Source organism: Poecilia reticulata, linkage group LG1 (assembly GCF_000633615.1).
Source record: "Poecilia reticulata strain Guanapo linkage group LG1, Guppy_female_1.0+MT, whole genome shotgun sequence".
Taxonomy (NCBI): Eukaryota; Metazoa; Chordata; class Actinopteri; order Cyprinodontiformes; family Poeciliidae; genus Poecilia; species Poecilia reticulata.
This window is the reverse complement of record NC_024331.1, coordinates 24660197-24677027: the sequence shown is the minus strand read 5'-3', so window position 1 is coordinate 24677027 and position 16831 is coordinate 24660197. Positions and strand designations below refer to the sequence as shown.

The window sequence follows — 16831 nt, the reverse complement described above, 5'->3', positions numbered from 1 at the left end:
ATAAATATGCACATCACACTTTTTAGATCAATATTTGGAACAAAAAAAGTCTTAAAAAGAAAAAAACATGAATAATTTTCCTTCCACTTCATAATGTGTGCTACTTTGTGTGTTGTTCAATCACATAAAATCCCAGAAAAACACATTGAAGTTTGTGGTTACAAGGAGGCAAAAGGGGAAAACAAATAAGGGAATACCTTGTTTTTCTGATTATGACCATGAACATTACACAACATGAAGTTTAATTCAAGCCATTTTGACTTTTGATTCCTGTAATTTGTTAAGTGGTATCACAGTAGCACTGATGGAAAACCTGTGAAAGCAAATCCTCACACTGAACTACTGCTGATTGGAAGTAACCTTATATCGTTTGCTCCTTTCACCAGCTGCAAAATCATATTCCGGTAATGTCACTTGCTTATCAGCATTATTCTTCCTGTGACCCTGCAATAAATAGGTTGATAATTCAACAATTTGACTCCATTTTCTGTCTGCGTTCACCTCTGTCAGGAAAACACTACTTCCTCCCTGGCTGCTTTGCTTATTGTTTACATATTATTCTAATAGGGCTTCTGTGAATTCCCCTTCTCTTGCAGGGCTCTAAATGCAGTTACAGTAACCCATGCAAACACGAGTAAGCACAACAGAGGTTCAACTTTCATGGATTCTGAATTCATTAACATCCGATACATCTGATTCCAATTGCTTTTCAGAATATGGAAGAAAGAGTCCATTTCATTTTCAGGGCAACGTCATGCTAAACGGTTTGGCGGTCATACCAGCTGACGCCTTTCCAGGACTTTTTGGCACAGATTGTTGGGGAAATGACACATTCAAAAGTCATTGTATAATACTGATATTGATGTCATCTCACCTGTTTCTTTAGTTGAAAAACAGTCCTTCACAATAAGCAAACTTTTGCTGAAAATAGATAGAAAAAATGTATTTGTACTCATGCCGAAATCTGATATTGTATTAGCTTTTGTTTCTTATTTACAAGTAACTTTTAAACACCACAATGTTTTTTAAAGGATGTATTCGCTGAGTTAAGGCGATTTATTGTAGTTGGAATGGCCCCAAATCAAATGATGCTCTTGGCCCCATAAAGCCTCTGACAGCCTCTGGTCTAAAACAAACAGTAAATGTGTTTCAATAGAAAATCCAGAAAAAAAAATTCTTTTAGAACAGGAATGTTTAGTTTTTATTATTGCTTAGAAACTGTGGAGTACTCATTACTTTTACAAATTTAGAGCACACTTAGAAAGTCTAGAGAATACTTACTTACTTACACTTATCTAGCAACCCAGAACAGAGATTAGAGCAAACTTGAAATCCAGAAAAACTACTTAGCAACTACGGTTTAGACTCCTATTGTTCCAAACCAGAAAAGAAATCAGACCAGAGGATATTTACTTGTACTCATCTACCAACCCTGAATAGGAGTATTTAGTTTATTTACTTTGGATCAACATTAGATTCTTTTTATTCTTTTTCTTTCCTTTGGTTTGTTATTTTGTTTGTATTTCCTTTTAATTCCTGTAAAGCACTTTGTATTGTCTTGTTGCTGAAAATGTGCTATATAAATAAAATGACCTTTACCTTTAAATAGAAAAAGGAACAAGCCGTCTTTTATTCAAATGGAAAAAATCCTTGTTGCTTATAATGTAAAAGAAACCTCTCATTTGAAGAAAAGATGACTACATAACGATGTCTAATGTCATTGAAAGATTGGATTACTAGGGCTGAACCTGAAACCCAACAAGTGTGATAATGGAGGCCGAATTTCAGCGTCTGTCTATAGTTAAACTTGGTTTGTCTTCTGCTTCTTTCTGTCTATTCCTTTTGTTTTGTATTCGTCCTCCACGGTGTTCTTAGCCTCTTATCCTTATCTGACTCACCAGCATGTTTTTCTTACATGACCTTTTGCTGTTTAATGTTGTTATTCCAAATATTACCCACTGTTATAAAACCAGCATTGTTCCATAAGACTATGCTTCAAATGACCTTCTACTGAGGAATAATTAAAAAGAAAAACATTTTAGCTGGAATATTTTTGTTTTATCCGTTATTAGTATTCACAAATGCCTTATTTTGGCTTCAGACTCATTTGCATACAATGCATATTAAAAAGTGTCCACTTCCTTGGTTATTTTATCCCCGTTTTATTGCTTTCATTAATTTCCTTTTTGGACTAATAAAGTATTTTTTGAACTGAATTGAATTAAATCCATCATGTCTTCATATTGTTCCTGTAGAGTTTTAGCTTTGGGTCATTGTCTTGCTGAAAAAAAAGCTGTAGTTCTTTTGCAAATGGAAACTAAATTGTATACTTATATGCATTTATGTCCATACATATACTTTTTACAGTTGGCCTAATGTATTAAGTTTCAGAGAAAAAGACTTCCAGGAAGCCATAAAATGCGTCTTTTGAGATATATTCTTGAAATAATTCTTGCAAAGAAATCAGCTGAGTAAACAACATGAAATACTAGTGAACATGTACATTTTTTTGCGATTGTTGTAGCACAATATAAATCAGTAAGAAGGAATCTTAAAAGTCAAAACATAACTAAAAGTAAAAGCCAAAGAAAGCAAAGTTCCTGTAAAGATTTTAAAGTGATGCACCAACAGTGACTGCAAAAAGCAAAAAGGAAGTTGAAAAAAAAATCTGACACTGAACAAAACGTGCACTTCAAGGTTGTAAAATAAAAATAAATCATAAATTGTCACATCAGTGGAGCTGTCCTGACAGATCGATCTAGCAGAACTTGTAATCATTAAAAAGAAATGTATTGTGAATTTTTATATTGTTCTCATTTCTGTGAAGGGTTTACCGTAAAAAAAAAAGAAAAGAGAAGTTTTCTCTGAAACAGAGAAGTTTAGAAGTAGAAGTCAAGGACATGAAGACTTCACTCACGTGGCTTTAAAAAACGCATAATGATGATGCGTTTGATGTTAAGACTATTCGGATCCTAAAAATTTCTTATTGGTTGATTGAGCTCTAATATACATGTAAGGTTTAACTGAGAGGATATTCAAATTCAGGCTAATTTATCTGTTGAGAACCTGATATGACAGTTCAAAAACAAATACTTCTTTAGAACCAGACAAAGTCTTTTGCATGGGAGAAAATTTCTTGGCAAGTTATGAACAATTTCTAATCCTGATTGTACAAAACAAAAATGATCTCCATGAGCTGAAGTTTCAACACAATATGTAAAGTTGGGCCGGTGCAGTTCACATTTAGGACATCCTCAGGTCTCAAGAAAACATCCTCACACATTGGAACAAACGGCCTCAGATGTGAGACCAAAGGGTCATCAGGCCTCTGACCAAATGGCAGCAAAATAAAAAGTCTCAGCAAAAACGACCTCAAACCAAAAGGTCTCAGAAAAAACAGCGTCAGATTAAAAGGTCTCAGACATAAAGGCTTTTTATGAAATATTCAAAACTTCATTGTCAATGTCCACAGTCATTAATATTACAGGACTTGAAAACTTTCCGTTATCTAATGGAGCAAAACTGAAGTGTTTGGCCATAATAACTAGCATTAGATTGGGAAGAAAAGAACTTGTAACCCAGAGGACATAAAGTACCAAGGCAGCAGCATCATGCTGTGGGGATGTTTTGCTACCGTAGGGATTGATGTACTTCTTGAAATAGTGTCACATGAAAAGACAATTATAGGCAGTACGTTACAAAATGGCTTAAGAACATTCAGGTCAGAGTTTTGGAGAGTCCATCATTCTGTAGGACTGTAGAACATGTGTGGTCAGAACTGAAAAGGTGCGTCTATAAACTTGACTTGTTCATGCTAGTTCTGCCTGGCTGATTGGACCAAACTCCAACAAGTTATTAAGAAATGTTACACAAAACATTTGATTAAACAATTTGAATTTAAGGCAAGTTTAGCACAAAGGAACTGTACATAAACATCTAAAGGGCATACATTACATTTCTTCTCATTATTCTGCAACTTTTCCAGAGAGAGGTTATTTTTGGTAATCCTAATCGACCTAAAAACGGAATAGATTTAGACTGATTTGATGTCAGTCAATTAGGAGAAAATTATCTGACTTTTTATGCAATGTATGCATAAAAAGTATGTGAAAGAGAGTCTTAACTTATCTCCTCAAACATGCAAAAGCATCTCCTTTCAGTCCCGTCCAATGTCTGAATGTACTTTAATAAACTGTGCTGTGTCTCCCCCGCCAGGACTCGGCTCTAAAACACACCTACTTGTAGTTCGAAGGTGGCGTTTTCTTCGGCTGCCACCAGATGGCGGTGTTACGTCTGGAGGCGGCATGCAACAGGTTTAGCGGAGCTGCAGCAGAACTTTATAGAGCTGCCACTCAAGAAATGGAAGGTGCAAAGCGTGTCTAAAGTCTGCGCTTTTATTTTGCATAAGAGAAATAAAACATTAGGGACACGTTGTAACTAAAGAGACTCTTGGTTGGCTATTTAAAGGGACTTTTCAAGGGAGGTTTTATAATTATCTAAAAAAAAATGTAGTTTAGAACAAAATACAACGATTTATTGTATCACACAAAGCTGATCAGAACGCATATTCAAATGAGGTTTTTCTTTCCGTGAGAAAACGTTTTGATTTTGTTCCAGCTGTTTTCCTCCAGAGGCGAAGACGCGTCCCCGATGTCTTCTGATGATGCACCACCAGTGGACGTCGTTGTTCCGCCCGGTGCCTCGCCCCCTCCTCAGCTCCTCACTCCATCAGGATGCGCTGACCTCATGCATGGGATCCAAGCTGGAATCTCGGAGTGAAAGAGCGGCAGGCAGGGGGAGAGAAAGGAGTTTTGAAAAGACCGGCAGAAGGAGCGGGACTCGCTATAAGGACACAAGCGACTCCTTTAAGTTCAGCTGGAAGAAAAAAGCTTGCGAGAATTAAGAAAAGTAGCTGATATCTTTTTAAATCTTTCCAGGTGAGGCGATCTTTATATGTTTTCCTCAATATTGTGCAATTTATTATTAAAAAAAGCGTTTTATTCCCCTCCATTCATTTTCTGACTCTCTTCTCTCCTCCAGCCACAGACACTTTGGGGACCAGCAGACCGACCATGATAAGGGCTCTGGATGCCGTCCTGCCTGCACTGCTCGCCGCCTCCCTGCTGTGCCGGAGCGCCTTCGGCGGCTACGGGATGAGCCTGTTCGCGGCGCAGACCTCCCCTCCGGACCCCTGCTACGACGAACACGGCAACCCGCGGCGCTGCATCCCGGACTTTGTCAACGCCGCCTTCGGGAAGGAGGTGAGGGTGTCCAGCACCTGCGGCAGGACGCCGAGCCGCTACTGCGTGGTGACCTCCGCAGAGAAGGGGGACGAGAAGACCCGGAACTGTCACACCTGCGATGCCTCCGACCCCAAGAAGTACCACCCGCCGGCGTACCTGACGGACCTGAACAACCCGCACAATCTCACCTGCTGGCAGTCGGAGAACTTCGTCCAGTTCCCACAAAACGTCACCCTGAGCCTGTCCCTCGGAAAGAAGTTTGAGGTGACTTATGTGAGCCTGCAGTTCTGCTCCCCCCGTCCTGAATCCATGGTTATCTACAAATCCATGGACTACGGGAAAACCTGGGTGCCCTTTCAGTTTTACTCCGCTCAATGCAGGAAGATGTACAATAAGCCCAACCGGGCCGCGATAACCAAGCAGAACGAGCAGGAGGCCGTCTGTACGGACTCCCACACCGACATGTACCCGCTGACCGGCGGCCTTATCGCCTTCAGTACGCTGGACGGCCGCCCGTCCGCACACGACTTCGATAGCTCCCCGGTGCTGCAGGACTGGGTCACGGCTACAGACATCAAAGTCACCTTCAGCCGCCTGCACACGTTCGGCGACGAGAACGAGGACGACTCGGAGCTGGCGCGCGACTCCTACTTCTACGCCGTGTCGGACCTGCAGGTCGGCGGGCGGTGCAAGTGCAACGGGCACGCATCCCGCTGCGTGAAGGACCGGGACGGGAACCTGGTGTGCGAGTGCAAGCACAACACCGCGGGGCCGGAGTGCGACAGGTGCAAGCCGTTCCACTACGACAGGCCGTGGCAGAGAGCCACAGCCCGGGAGGCCAACGAGTGTGTGGGTGAGTCCGTCCGCGGTCCTCCATCCTGGAGAGACTGGCAGATGAGGAGCGATTTTTCAGTTTCTCTTGTGAGGGGGGAGGACTGAAGCAATGATAATATTAACTAATAATCTATGAAATAATAATAACAAGTGTTGAAATATTACAAAAGTGCAGGGAAATAAAGAAGCTTTTGAGGGAAAAAATGCATCAAAACCTCACTTATTTATTTATTTTTTTTAAAAAGCGCATTTTGAAAGCTTCAAGGTTTTGAAGCGGGACCGTCGACAGTAGTTACCTCACCAAGATCTTCCACCACCAACCAGAAAGACACTTTTTTCAAATTTTAATTTGATCTATTGAGGAAAATAAATAAATAATACCCTAATCTGATTACTGTGACATGTGCATATAACCCTTCACTATTAAGATATTTATCATGGACTTTAATGTCAGTATTAATAAGGTTTGACTCTTAAGAATTCAGAATAATTTATGCAAACACACACTCACAAAAAAGTCATAACATATAATCTAGTGATGCAACAATCAGTCTTTTCCTCACGATATCAATTTCTGGTTTTCTTTTAGGTTTTACTTTCCAATTCTAATTTTGACCATTCTATTTTTTTAAAGAACTAAAACATGCAAAAACGGCAAAGTACTAGCAGCGGAAAACTAAAGAATTAGGGAATCAGGCATATTTTCTTTTACAACAAGGCAATTATAGTCAGTGATACTTCAGGGTTTTTTTCAGCTAAGAAAAAGTGCAACACAGTACACGTTGTTGCTTTATATGTTTGTATTCAAAATTGGACAGAGTTCTTCAGTTTGACCCATTAAAATGAATTAGAAAAACCCCAAAGTTCTTTTTTTTATTATTATCATTTAGCTTTCTGACCTTCCAATCATTAAGTAAAGCAAATCAAACAAAAACTGGCCTAATCCAATCTCTGCTTTATTGGTTCATCTATAGTCAGTGTTTGCTTTAACACAAAACTGCACAAACAGACAGTATCTCCTGTATTTCTACATTGTTAAAGATTAATTTTATTTACTAGAGGGACCAAATTAAAGCCATAAATTGTAGCACCTAAACAGCTCTCTTAATCAGAGATCCAACCTGTTTCACACCGCTCTGGCTGGCCAGTGTGAACAGAGTTACTGCGTTTTATCCTATAAACTGAACACAGAGAGTGAGCAGTAGAATACCGATAATTCTGGCTCTTTTAGCTTCTGGGTTTCAGATTTAGGACAAGAAAACCTTCCGAAACCGCGCAAGAACTAAACAACACATTTCACCAAAAAATGAAGCAAAACATTTTTTATGGAGGTTCTTAGGTGATTTTTTTTCAGCCATTTCTGTCCTTTAATCACATTTAAACATCAGCTTGTTCTGTTTTTATAGATCTTGAGTAAAAATACAATCGTTTCATTTAAACATAAATTTGAGATGTATGTAATGTAGTCATCTTAATTTATGTTTTTAAGAGAAAAGCAGCAATTATTATTGTTTTAAGTAAAATGACAGGGAAAAGAGGAGTCTGATATTGGCTTGTTAATTAATGTGTAGTTAGTAGTGCTAACTTAATAAGAGTGATGGGTGACTGTCCTTTTTATCTTTGTCTAGAGATATTTCCAAATAGCAGAATTTATCTTTTTTGTAAAAGAGTAAAAAGTGTGGTAGCCTTCTTTCAGCCAGCAGTGGTCAGAAACAGGTGGGGGAGGAGCAATCCTGCGCTACATTGGGCTCCCTGTGGCTGAAGAAAACTCAGGTCAATCTGGAAATTTCTCTGACCCCTAATAGAAACGATGTTAAACCGTACGATGGACATTTTGGGTGGTTTTAAAACTGTAACTTATTAAAACCCTGCTATGTTTAGATATTAGAAATCAGCTCATCTCTAATCATAGTCTGATAGTTTTTATTAGTATACATATTTCCAGTCTAACTCTGTTTTAACTTCTAAGTAAAAAAAAAAACATTAAAATGAGTCCGAATCACCACGGTGATCAAACTTCTTGATGAGATGAACGCAGAACGAGCAAAATGACGATTGAAAGACAAATTCAGCCAATCGGAAATCTACAATTTTCCTTTCAGCTGCAGCTCTACGAACACACAGTAGCTGCCCAGGAGGGATTTGTTTATTGATTTCTGACGTTGACATGGTGAAACGTGAACAAGGAGCATTTCTGGCCAAATGTGCATTTACTGTAACAGTTACTCCTCAAACAAGATAAAGATAGAACCAAACATCAAGGTTTCATTGTAATTTAAAGTTGCAGCCTGCATCTCCTGCCAGAATAGGGTCTTACTTAAACTCTTGAGAAAGTCTGCTCCATTCACCTCAACAGCTCTGTTAAAATCAGAGAATATTTATAGTTAGCAGCAACAGAATAGTCGGCACTGATCTCTAAGGACTGCAGGGCTGGATATCTGTAGCTGATTCTAAGATATTTTGGAGTTTTTACACCTTTTGAATTCTCTAAAAAAAAGTTCAAATTTCACTGTTTTTTTTACACTAATCTAAATGAAATGCATACGTTTTCTCTACACCAATATAAATAAATGAAACATCTAATAACGAGGTATGCTCTCACTCATAGTTTGCGGAAAAAAGTTACACTTTTTGAGGAGAGAGTTTGAAAATCAGTCTGCCGCCGTGCTGCAGCGTCTTGTTGATGTGTGAAGGTGTTATATTCTGCTTAATTCCTTCCACCAAACATCAAGAAACGGGGAAAATGAATCCGCAGAGAACCTTTAAACAACTGCGTTTCTGCCCCTGTTTTTAAAGCACTTTGCTGATTGCAACCACCTGGACCTTAAAGGTTGCTCAAGTGTTCTTTGGTGTGCATCTCAATCCATTTGGCTTATTGACTCGCTGCGGCGAACCAACGGCTTCTAATGCGATGAGTTCAGCCAGCAGATGCTTTGGCACATCAGAGACCGTAGGAGGTCTGAGGAGCTGCAGTAAAGGCAGGATAAGGCAAACTATGGCCGCGTCGCACTGGATGCCAGTTATGAGGTAAAAGGGATTTTGGAGAGTACCGTTTGTTGAATGATCCAGGGTAATCAAACGATGGCTTAGAGGCATGTTGAATGAAGGGACTTGCTCTCCACACAGCGGCGGGGTTCAGTGGAGGGGCTGTCAACAGCAAGGTGGCTTAAATGGCAGGTAAAAAGACAGGAGGAGAGGAATTTGATTTTAAAAAAAGGGGCATGCAAAGACAAAACATTGTAGTAGATGACTTTTTTGTCCATCCTGTTCATCATTAGCTTTTATTGGTATCATTAGCTTTTATTGGTAAGAGCTACAATAAAAGCTCTTTTTTTTTTTTTTTTTAGCAGATTTACTAATCAGGTTTTATGATGACCAATTTTGCAAAGCTCAGAAGCTGTGCTGATTTGGCATCATAAATAACAGCAGAATATTTCTGCTTCCTGCATTTGCTGGAAACTGATCTGCATCTAATGGAAAAGGTGTAAATTAAAATAGAACAAGGGTTAAATCAAACATATTGCAGTCACAGAGTCGCCTCTGACTGCATCACTGAAATCTACAAATACATGAATAAACTCCAGGTTTTAGAACCTGTTCAAATATAAAACAACTAAAATCAGTTACAGCTTCTAAATTTTTTTACTCCTTTACAAGAGAAATTACAGGTCGCTAAATGTTTTCTCTTTCTTGCACACATCTAAATGTAGAAGAGAGACATTTCATTAAATCTTGCTTCTCTTTTTTTGCAAGATTATTCCAAAATGTGTGTGAATACCTTAGTAAGGCGCTGTGCATATTATAATGATGCACGACAGGCACAATATCAGACAGATTAGTTCGAAAGTATCCTAAATGTTCAACGTCTCAATGTGGGGAGAGTAATATGTGAATCTCCCTTTCATTTTTACTACAAATTCTTATCACACATTTGTTGAAATGCTGCCTGATTTTTATCTGAAAACACATCAAAACAAAGATATATGTTTTGCTATACAGTCCTAGATTATGTAGCGTATGTAGCGCATGAACCAATGCATTCACCAAAGCGTTTGCTCACGTACACGATTCTAGCAGATGTAAAGCTGCATTTTCCACTTTTATCAGTCTACTTTATGGAAAGCACACAGTGTTGTTTGCAATATTGCTCCCAGGTGGTGTCCTGACAGAAGCTCAAAAACATTCTCTGCAGAGTGGTTAGTAGTACGCATTAAAGCTTGTTTTAAAGACACGGCCACTGGGACAGAGCAAAACATTTTCGCTTGTTTTTTTTACGCCCTGTGATATTCTATGGGTGTCTTATAAAAGATAGGAAACTGTTGTGTTGTGCTAAATGTTGGTGTTCGCATGTGTTAACGGTTAAAGGCAGCTGCTTTAGCTCTTTGTGTGAGGCACTCAACGTTTTTTAGGATTTCACGTATTTCTGCCCAAATTTTAATGAGGATTCAGATCATTTCCAGAGCAACAGTGAGAAAGTGCGAAAGCTGAAGCGTTCACTAGACATTTTGCTAACAGTCGTCGAGTTCTGGGTTTTTCAAAAGCTGCATTGAAATGGACAGTTTCCCAAGTTACTCTAACTTTTCATAAATATTGCAGTTCTTGGCAGAACTGTTCATACTCCTCGACCTTTTTCACATTTTGTCACAACTGCAAACTCTATTTTTTAGTGATTTTATAAGAGAGGAGAAAACGATATGTGCTTCTCTTGTCCTGTTTTTCTTTACAAGTAAAATTCTAAAAAGTGTGGCATGCATATTATCTCTATAGAAATCCTTTTGTGCAGTTACAGCTGTAATTATTTTGGCCATTTCTGTACCAGCTTTGCACATTTGAAGACTGAAACGTTGGATTTAGATCTGGACTTTGACTGGGCCATTTTGATAATCCTATCATAGCTCTACCTGCTCGACGTTGAACCTCCACCTGAGTCTTGAGTCTTTTGCAGCCTCTGACATGTTTTCTATACATGGTATGTAGCAACCTTGACTTGGTTTTCTATTAACATTGGTAATTTTTTTCAGTGCCGACACTACAGTTGTCCATCCAACAGTTCAGATTTTCATTTCTGAAGGAATGGAACTTGCACTTGACATTTATATCACATAAATCTTAATAAAATGCAAGTTTGATTTATAGAGAAACATTGTGAAAGATGTTAAAAGATGTGAATACTTTTTCTGGTGATAGACTAGACAAAACCCAGCTTAAATCAACTTTAATTTGAATACTGTGAGGTAGATGAACCTGAATGATAAATATTTCTTACCACTTCTTGATTTGTTTCCATTTTGTTTATTTGGAACCTTTCATACCAAAGGTCTGGTTGATGTTTAAATAGCTTGTTGTGCACCTTTATAAAATCGCTCTCCTTCATCTTCAAAGGTGGAGACCACATCTATGGTCAGACGATGGCAAACAAAGCTGGAATAAACTGATAGAGAAGCCATGCACTTTGCACCGTATTACTCTACTCACACTTTTCTTCAGGTCTTCAGGTCGCAGGTTCAAACAGAAGAAGGGGGGTTTGGCCCTCTCTCACTTCAAGAACCTGTTTCCGTGAGCTCTTATCAGTGTTTATGACTGGTTTTGTAAACCAGCATAGAAATAAATTGAGCACAGTCCAGACAACTGGCTCAGCCTTCTGTTTTAGATCCGGAAACCTGCTGTATCTCCCAAACAGACAAACACCAGTCACCATTTGAGCACATACTGTAAGCAAACCTGGGCCTACGGTATATCAACTGCTGGAGCTAAACTCTAAAAAAGGCAGCCAGAAGATGTGTAGGGAGAAACACACTCACATGCAGAGCGCGGAGGGCAGCAATGCTGGAAATCTTTCTGTAGCCCTGCAGATGTGGACTTGGCTTTTCTAGCAGCTCCATGCAAATTTGACTGAGAGTATGTACAAGTAAGACTTTGATGTGTAAATGTTCCTCGTTGAGGTTGTCGAAGCGCTTGAACCTTCCTAATTCACTGAACCAGAATCACGATCAGCGAGTCTTTCTCCTGGACAGTTGGGATGAGAAGATGGTTCTAGGGTTGGAGTTCTGGACCTGACCTAGTAACAATCCTCCCACTGCTTAAGGGTCCATGATTTTTGTTAAAACCAATTATCCCGGACGAGCCCCCAATGGTCTGGCTCTAGAACCACAACAAATAAAGGGAAGTAACTTAACAAAAGTCATGGCTGGCTGGAGAAGCTAGGGCAATGCGAGGGAGAGAGGGGAGAGAGTGATAAGAAGAGAGTAAATTGTGTTTTTTTATGTGGGTGAGTGAGAGACAGTGGTGCATCTTAAGCCTCGATCTCAAGTTGTTGTGGGGACACTGGCAAGCTGCCTCCATTTCCAATCAGCACCAATTAGGAGCTCTGAAACAGAGATGTTAGAGAGACCAAAAAAAGGCCTTGGGTCGTAACATCAGCAACACCCAGACACCAAAGAAACCTGCAACCTTGAGAAAGAAACTGAGTCAAGTGTATGAAGGAAAACGAGAAGATGAGGGAGATCGAAATGAAGGAGATAGTGTTGAGCTATGGCCCTGGGATTTCACCTGTACCTGGAAGCTACTTTCCTTACAAAAGATTTACTAAGAAAACAGCTTTTTGCCTGGAATCACTGACTTTGCAGGAGTCACTCATCCTTGGCAAGCATTTGGCAACAGCGGAGGGAAACAATCGCATTATTACTGCAAAAACGCAGAGAAGCAATGAGCTGATGGGACTTTCTATAGGAAAGAGAAGCATAATTCAGAGTTAGTGGCAGCAGTGGCCCAGTAGCATCTCTGATTAGATCTACTGAAAGATACAAAGCTTTGCCACTGACCTTCTGTGTTCTCAGTTTGTTTGTCTCCTTTCAGTGAGAACAATCCTTTGCCTTGCTCTTGGGCTTTTCAATAAAAATATCACAGCGCAGATGGAGGACAAAGTGAACCTCTTGTTGTTTTTCTTACATTTCTTACATTTTACAAAGTAAAAAAAAAAAAAAGAAAAACAACAGGAAACTATCCCAGTTGAAACTCTCCATCCAGAAGCAACATAGTCACCAAGAGCGAGCTCCTTTCTGTTTGAAATGAATTAGCCACAAATGGCAAAATGATTTCAATATGACAGCTAATGTAGATACTGTTGAATATGTCAAATCATGGCAGATCTTGAAGCTATTAAAGTCAGGGCTTGGCAGCCGGCCTCTTATTGAGAAGGAATTTTGGAGCTTGTTATTGCCTGTCTTGCAGCCTGTGCAAGAAGCCACTCAGTTTGGATGGAATTTAGTTTTGCACTGATAATAAATTCTGACAGCTCCTTTTGAAGACTGGAGATGAGTTTTTATCAAAAACAAATTTGACAGAAAGTGTGCACGTCTGTCTTTGCGCTAAAAGTGAGACACGACGGGGCGTTTCTGCCGCGAGTTCTTCCTGAATTTTCGGCGAGTTGTCCGGTGTAAGTCTCGGGGGCTGAAAGATCTCTTTTCATTACTTCCATTTTTGTTTTCAACCTGCTTTCTGACGAAGCTCAGGCTGCACTGCTTGAGGTGATGGAATGCGTTCAGATGTCAGCGAAGGCAAGAACTCATTGTGAAGTTTCACAGGCCGTGTATCTGTTGTTCACTTCAGCGTCCTCTGGGCAGAGCGAGCGGTTCTGGGCTGTGGTTTTGTTTCATTGCTTTGGCTACGACACGTAATTAAAGCCAGATCCTGCTTGCAGCGTGAGCCCGCATTTTAGGCCTGTGTCTCTGCTCGCACCAGAAATGTGGCCTCGGTTTTGTTTTTGAGAAGCAGTTTGGTACGAAGCCATATTGCCTGTGAAAGAAAGCCATATAGCGTTACTCTGCTGGCTTCTGGCCCGGACTCACTTCCTCTTGTCACCCTCGCTTCACCGTGGACTCTGCTGCCTTATTACAACATCCCAACACGCCTGGAGCTTATTCGTTTTTATTGATATCAGATTATTTGTTATGAGCACAATTATTATTGCTCTACGGCTCTGGAAGAACACATAACTGCCTTTACTCAACTTGACCTGAGCTATTAGGACTTGGCGCACGCATGCATGTCAGAACCGGGTTTCTAATAACATCAGTTGTATCCTCTAGAGAGAAATGTGAACAATCTACTTGCATCCTGAAGAGGTTTGCCCATGCAGTGAATGGTTTTTCTGTGAAAAGCTGCGGCAATAATATTACAGAATGAGTTTGTTAGTCTCAGTGGAAGATGCCCAGTTCAGCAGGGCAGTGAGCCCCGTCGTGGCAGGTAGCTTTGGCTGCGTAAAGGTGCAAGTCGGCATCACTTATGAATACCAGGGTCAAAAATGCAAACATTTTCAAAAGCCTACAGTGTTGTAGAAAATCTTTCTGCACGCTGCTGGTCAGCTGGCTGATTGAAGGATACTGTTGTCTTGCAAAATTGGCTGCCTAAAAGTATTTTGGCCTCGGACAACATGCACGGTTTTAGGTTGGAAGATGTAGGAGAACCATCTATCGCTTTTAAGAAGTTAACTTTGCTTTGAAACGACAGTTGTCAAGCTACTAGCAGCATATCTGGAAAGCAATAACCTAATATCAGCTAATTAGACACCAAGTGTTACTGCATGAGAAGCAGAACTGTCAAAAGATTTGTAATATTATGCACAGAAAGTATTCTTAGTCAGAAAGGATTTATTCTATAATTTTTTTGTCTATTTTATTTCTAAAAATCAATTATATCAATAAAGGAATATCCTAAATATCTGTTAACAATTAATTATTTACATAGACATATTAGATATTGTTAGAAATTTAAAAACTGCTCCCCAACTTGATAGAAACTCAAGGCAGGGAGACACTGAAACTGTTGAGTTTATTTTATTTATTTATTCTTCATTACCAATATTCCTCCAATATTTTTGCACGTTGCATATTTCCTTAGCATGATGCAGCACATTTTTTGTTTTAAATCTTTGCAGAAATATAGGGATACTACAAAACTGGTACCTTGATCACACCGTGAGAATCTTCAACCCATGTTTAGGCAACACTTTGGATACAAAGTTGCTTTGACTTTTCAATTTCTGACTTACCTGAACTTTTATCTTGAAGAATAATAATATGAGACGAAAACAGCGAAGATGTTATTTTTGACCAGAACCGAAAATGTATTCTTTATATTAGAAACAGAAGGAATGTCACAGGGTGTGTGAAAACAGTTGTGAAACAGGTTTTGTTTTTTTTACTAAACTAAAACATTAATTACGTCTTAAATTAGCCATTAATGTGAACATGGTGTGCCGAGCTGCCATTCTAAAGACACGAGTCTCTGTTTGAAATCCCCGAAGAGACTCTTGGTCTTTACCTTAACTGTGAGATTTCCAAAAGGCATTTTCAAAGCCAGCATACTTCATGACTGACAGGTTGATGTTGAAAAGGCTCAGACTGAGCATCTGTACTCTGCTCAGTCTTCCTGCTATCTGCTCTCTCGCAGCCTGAATGACCCCCTTACTCATGTCTGGACATGTTGTAGAAAATAAAGTTGTGTTTCAAATAGTTTTTTCTGTCTGCATATCCTCCGATTTCCATCTGAAATACCCCAGTTGTACTGAAAATAGCAAATATTTAATCTTCTTCAACAAGTAACACCGTCACACCAAAGAGTGTTGATGTCGACTCGTGTGTGTTGCTCAGAGAGGGATTTGCCTTTTGACAGGTTACTGTTTTTGACCAAAAAAGTTTAAAACTATTGGTCGATTTCTCAGCAGTTCTCAACATACTGTTTTTGATATTCTCCTCCGACAGCAACGAGAAGCCCCGTTTCTTCCAGTACCTGTATTTACCGCCGTTTATCCTTTGTATTTTGTTTGTTTGTTTTTTTTTTATTGCTGTTCTCTCTTTTTCTCTACCAGTTGAAGTTGAAATTACACAGCTTGTTTGTTCCCGTGTGTCTCTCTTTTAGTCCACATAATGTGCCAGTGGGTGTTTATGCAGCTTTTCAGCGCCCGCGCAGGCGTCTGTTAATGAATTAATTGCTGACTTGTTGCCGCAGTGAAAGCTCATCTTAAGCAGGGAGAGGATCTCTGTGTGTTGTGGGTTTGGCACCGAATGCGTCTAAGTGTTTGTGCGAGTGTGTGTGTTTCAGAAGGAGAGTGAGTAAGGGGGAGGTGTTTGTGTGCAATGGAAAGGGTTTAGTTCAAGGAAACCAAATGATTAGGGGTAATTAAAACCCACAGCAGACAAAATCATCTTGTGTTCACACAATAAACACAAAATGCCCCAGCGCATGGCTCATAAGTCGCATGAATCACACCATGCCTGTCTTTCTCGTGTGTCATGAGCTGCGCCAACGACTAGATGCTCTAATGTGGAAGGAGACAGAGGTTGACCAGACAGGACATCAATTTTATTTTATATTTTATTGAAATATTCCCATAGAACTCTGCTCAAAACTTCTATAAATGCAAAAATAACCTCTACCAACTTTTTCCTCGAGGAACTGATTTTGTAACTTCTTGTATTTGACTCTAATTTCTCCAATAAATGTGCTTGGTTAAATCTATTTTTACCTCTTTAATTTGAATTAAACTGTGATAAACAAACAGATTGTGTTGCTAATAACAGCTAGCCTGCTCTTGGTTTTCTGACTTGGAGGAAACTCAGATGTTTTGCATAGATCTGCAGGAATATGGGAAAAAATATATAAGTGTGATAATTTTGTCCGATACGCATAAAAAAAAAATTACTCACTGAGTTTTGGAAAACAATGCATTTATTGCATAAGTTGCCCCAAACATA

At 39.5% G+C, this 16831-nt stretch overlaps 1 protein-coding gene across 1 annotated transcript in view; it reads left to right on the top strand.

The window, feature by feature from the left end:
* The first annotated feature begins 4615 nt into the window (after nt 1-4615).
* ntn1a (netrin 1a) overlaps nt 4616-16831 on the top strand; it is a 67890-nt gene continuing 55674 nt past the window's right edge. Inside the window, exons 1-2 of the mRNA XM_008414585.2 lie at nt 4616-4937; nt 5041-6096. Coding sequence (XP_008412807.1) covers nt 5073-6096 — 1024 coding nt within the window. The 5' untranslated portion in view covers nt 4616-4937; nt 5041-5072. The remainder of the gene's footprint in view (nt 4938-5040; nt 6097-16831) is intronic.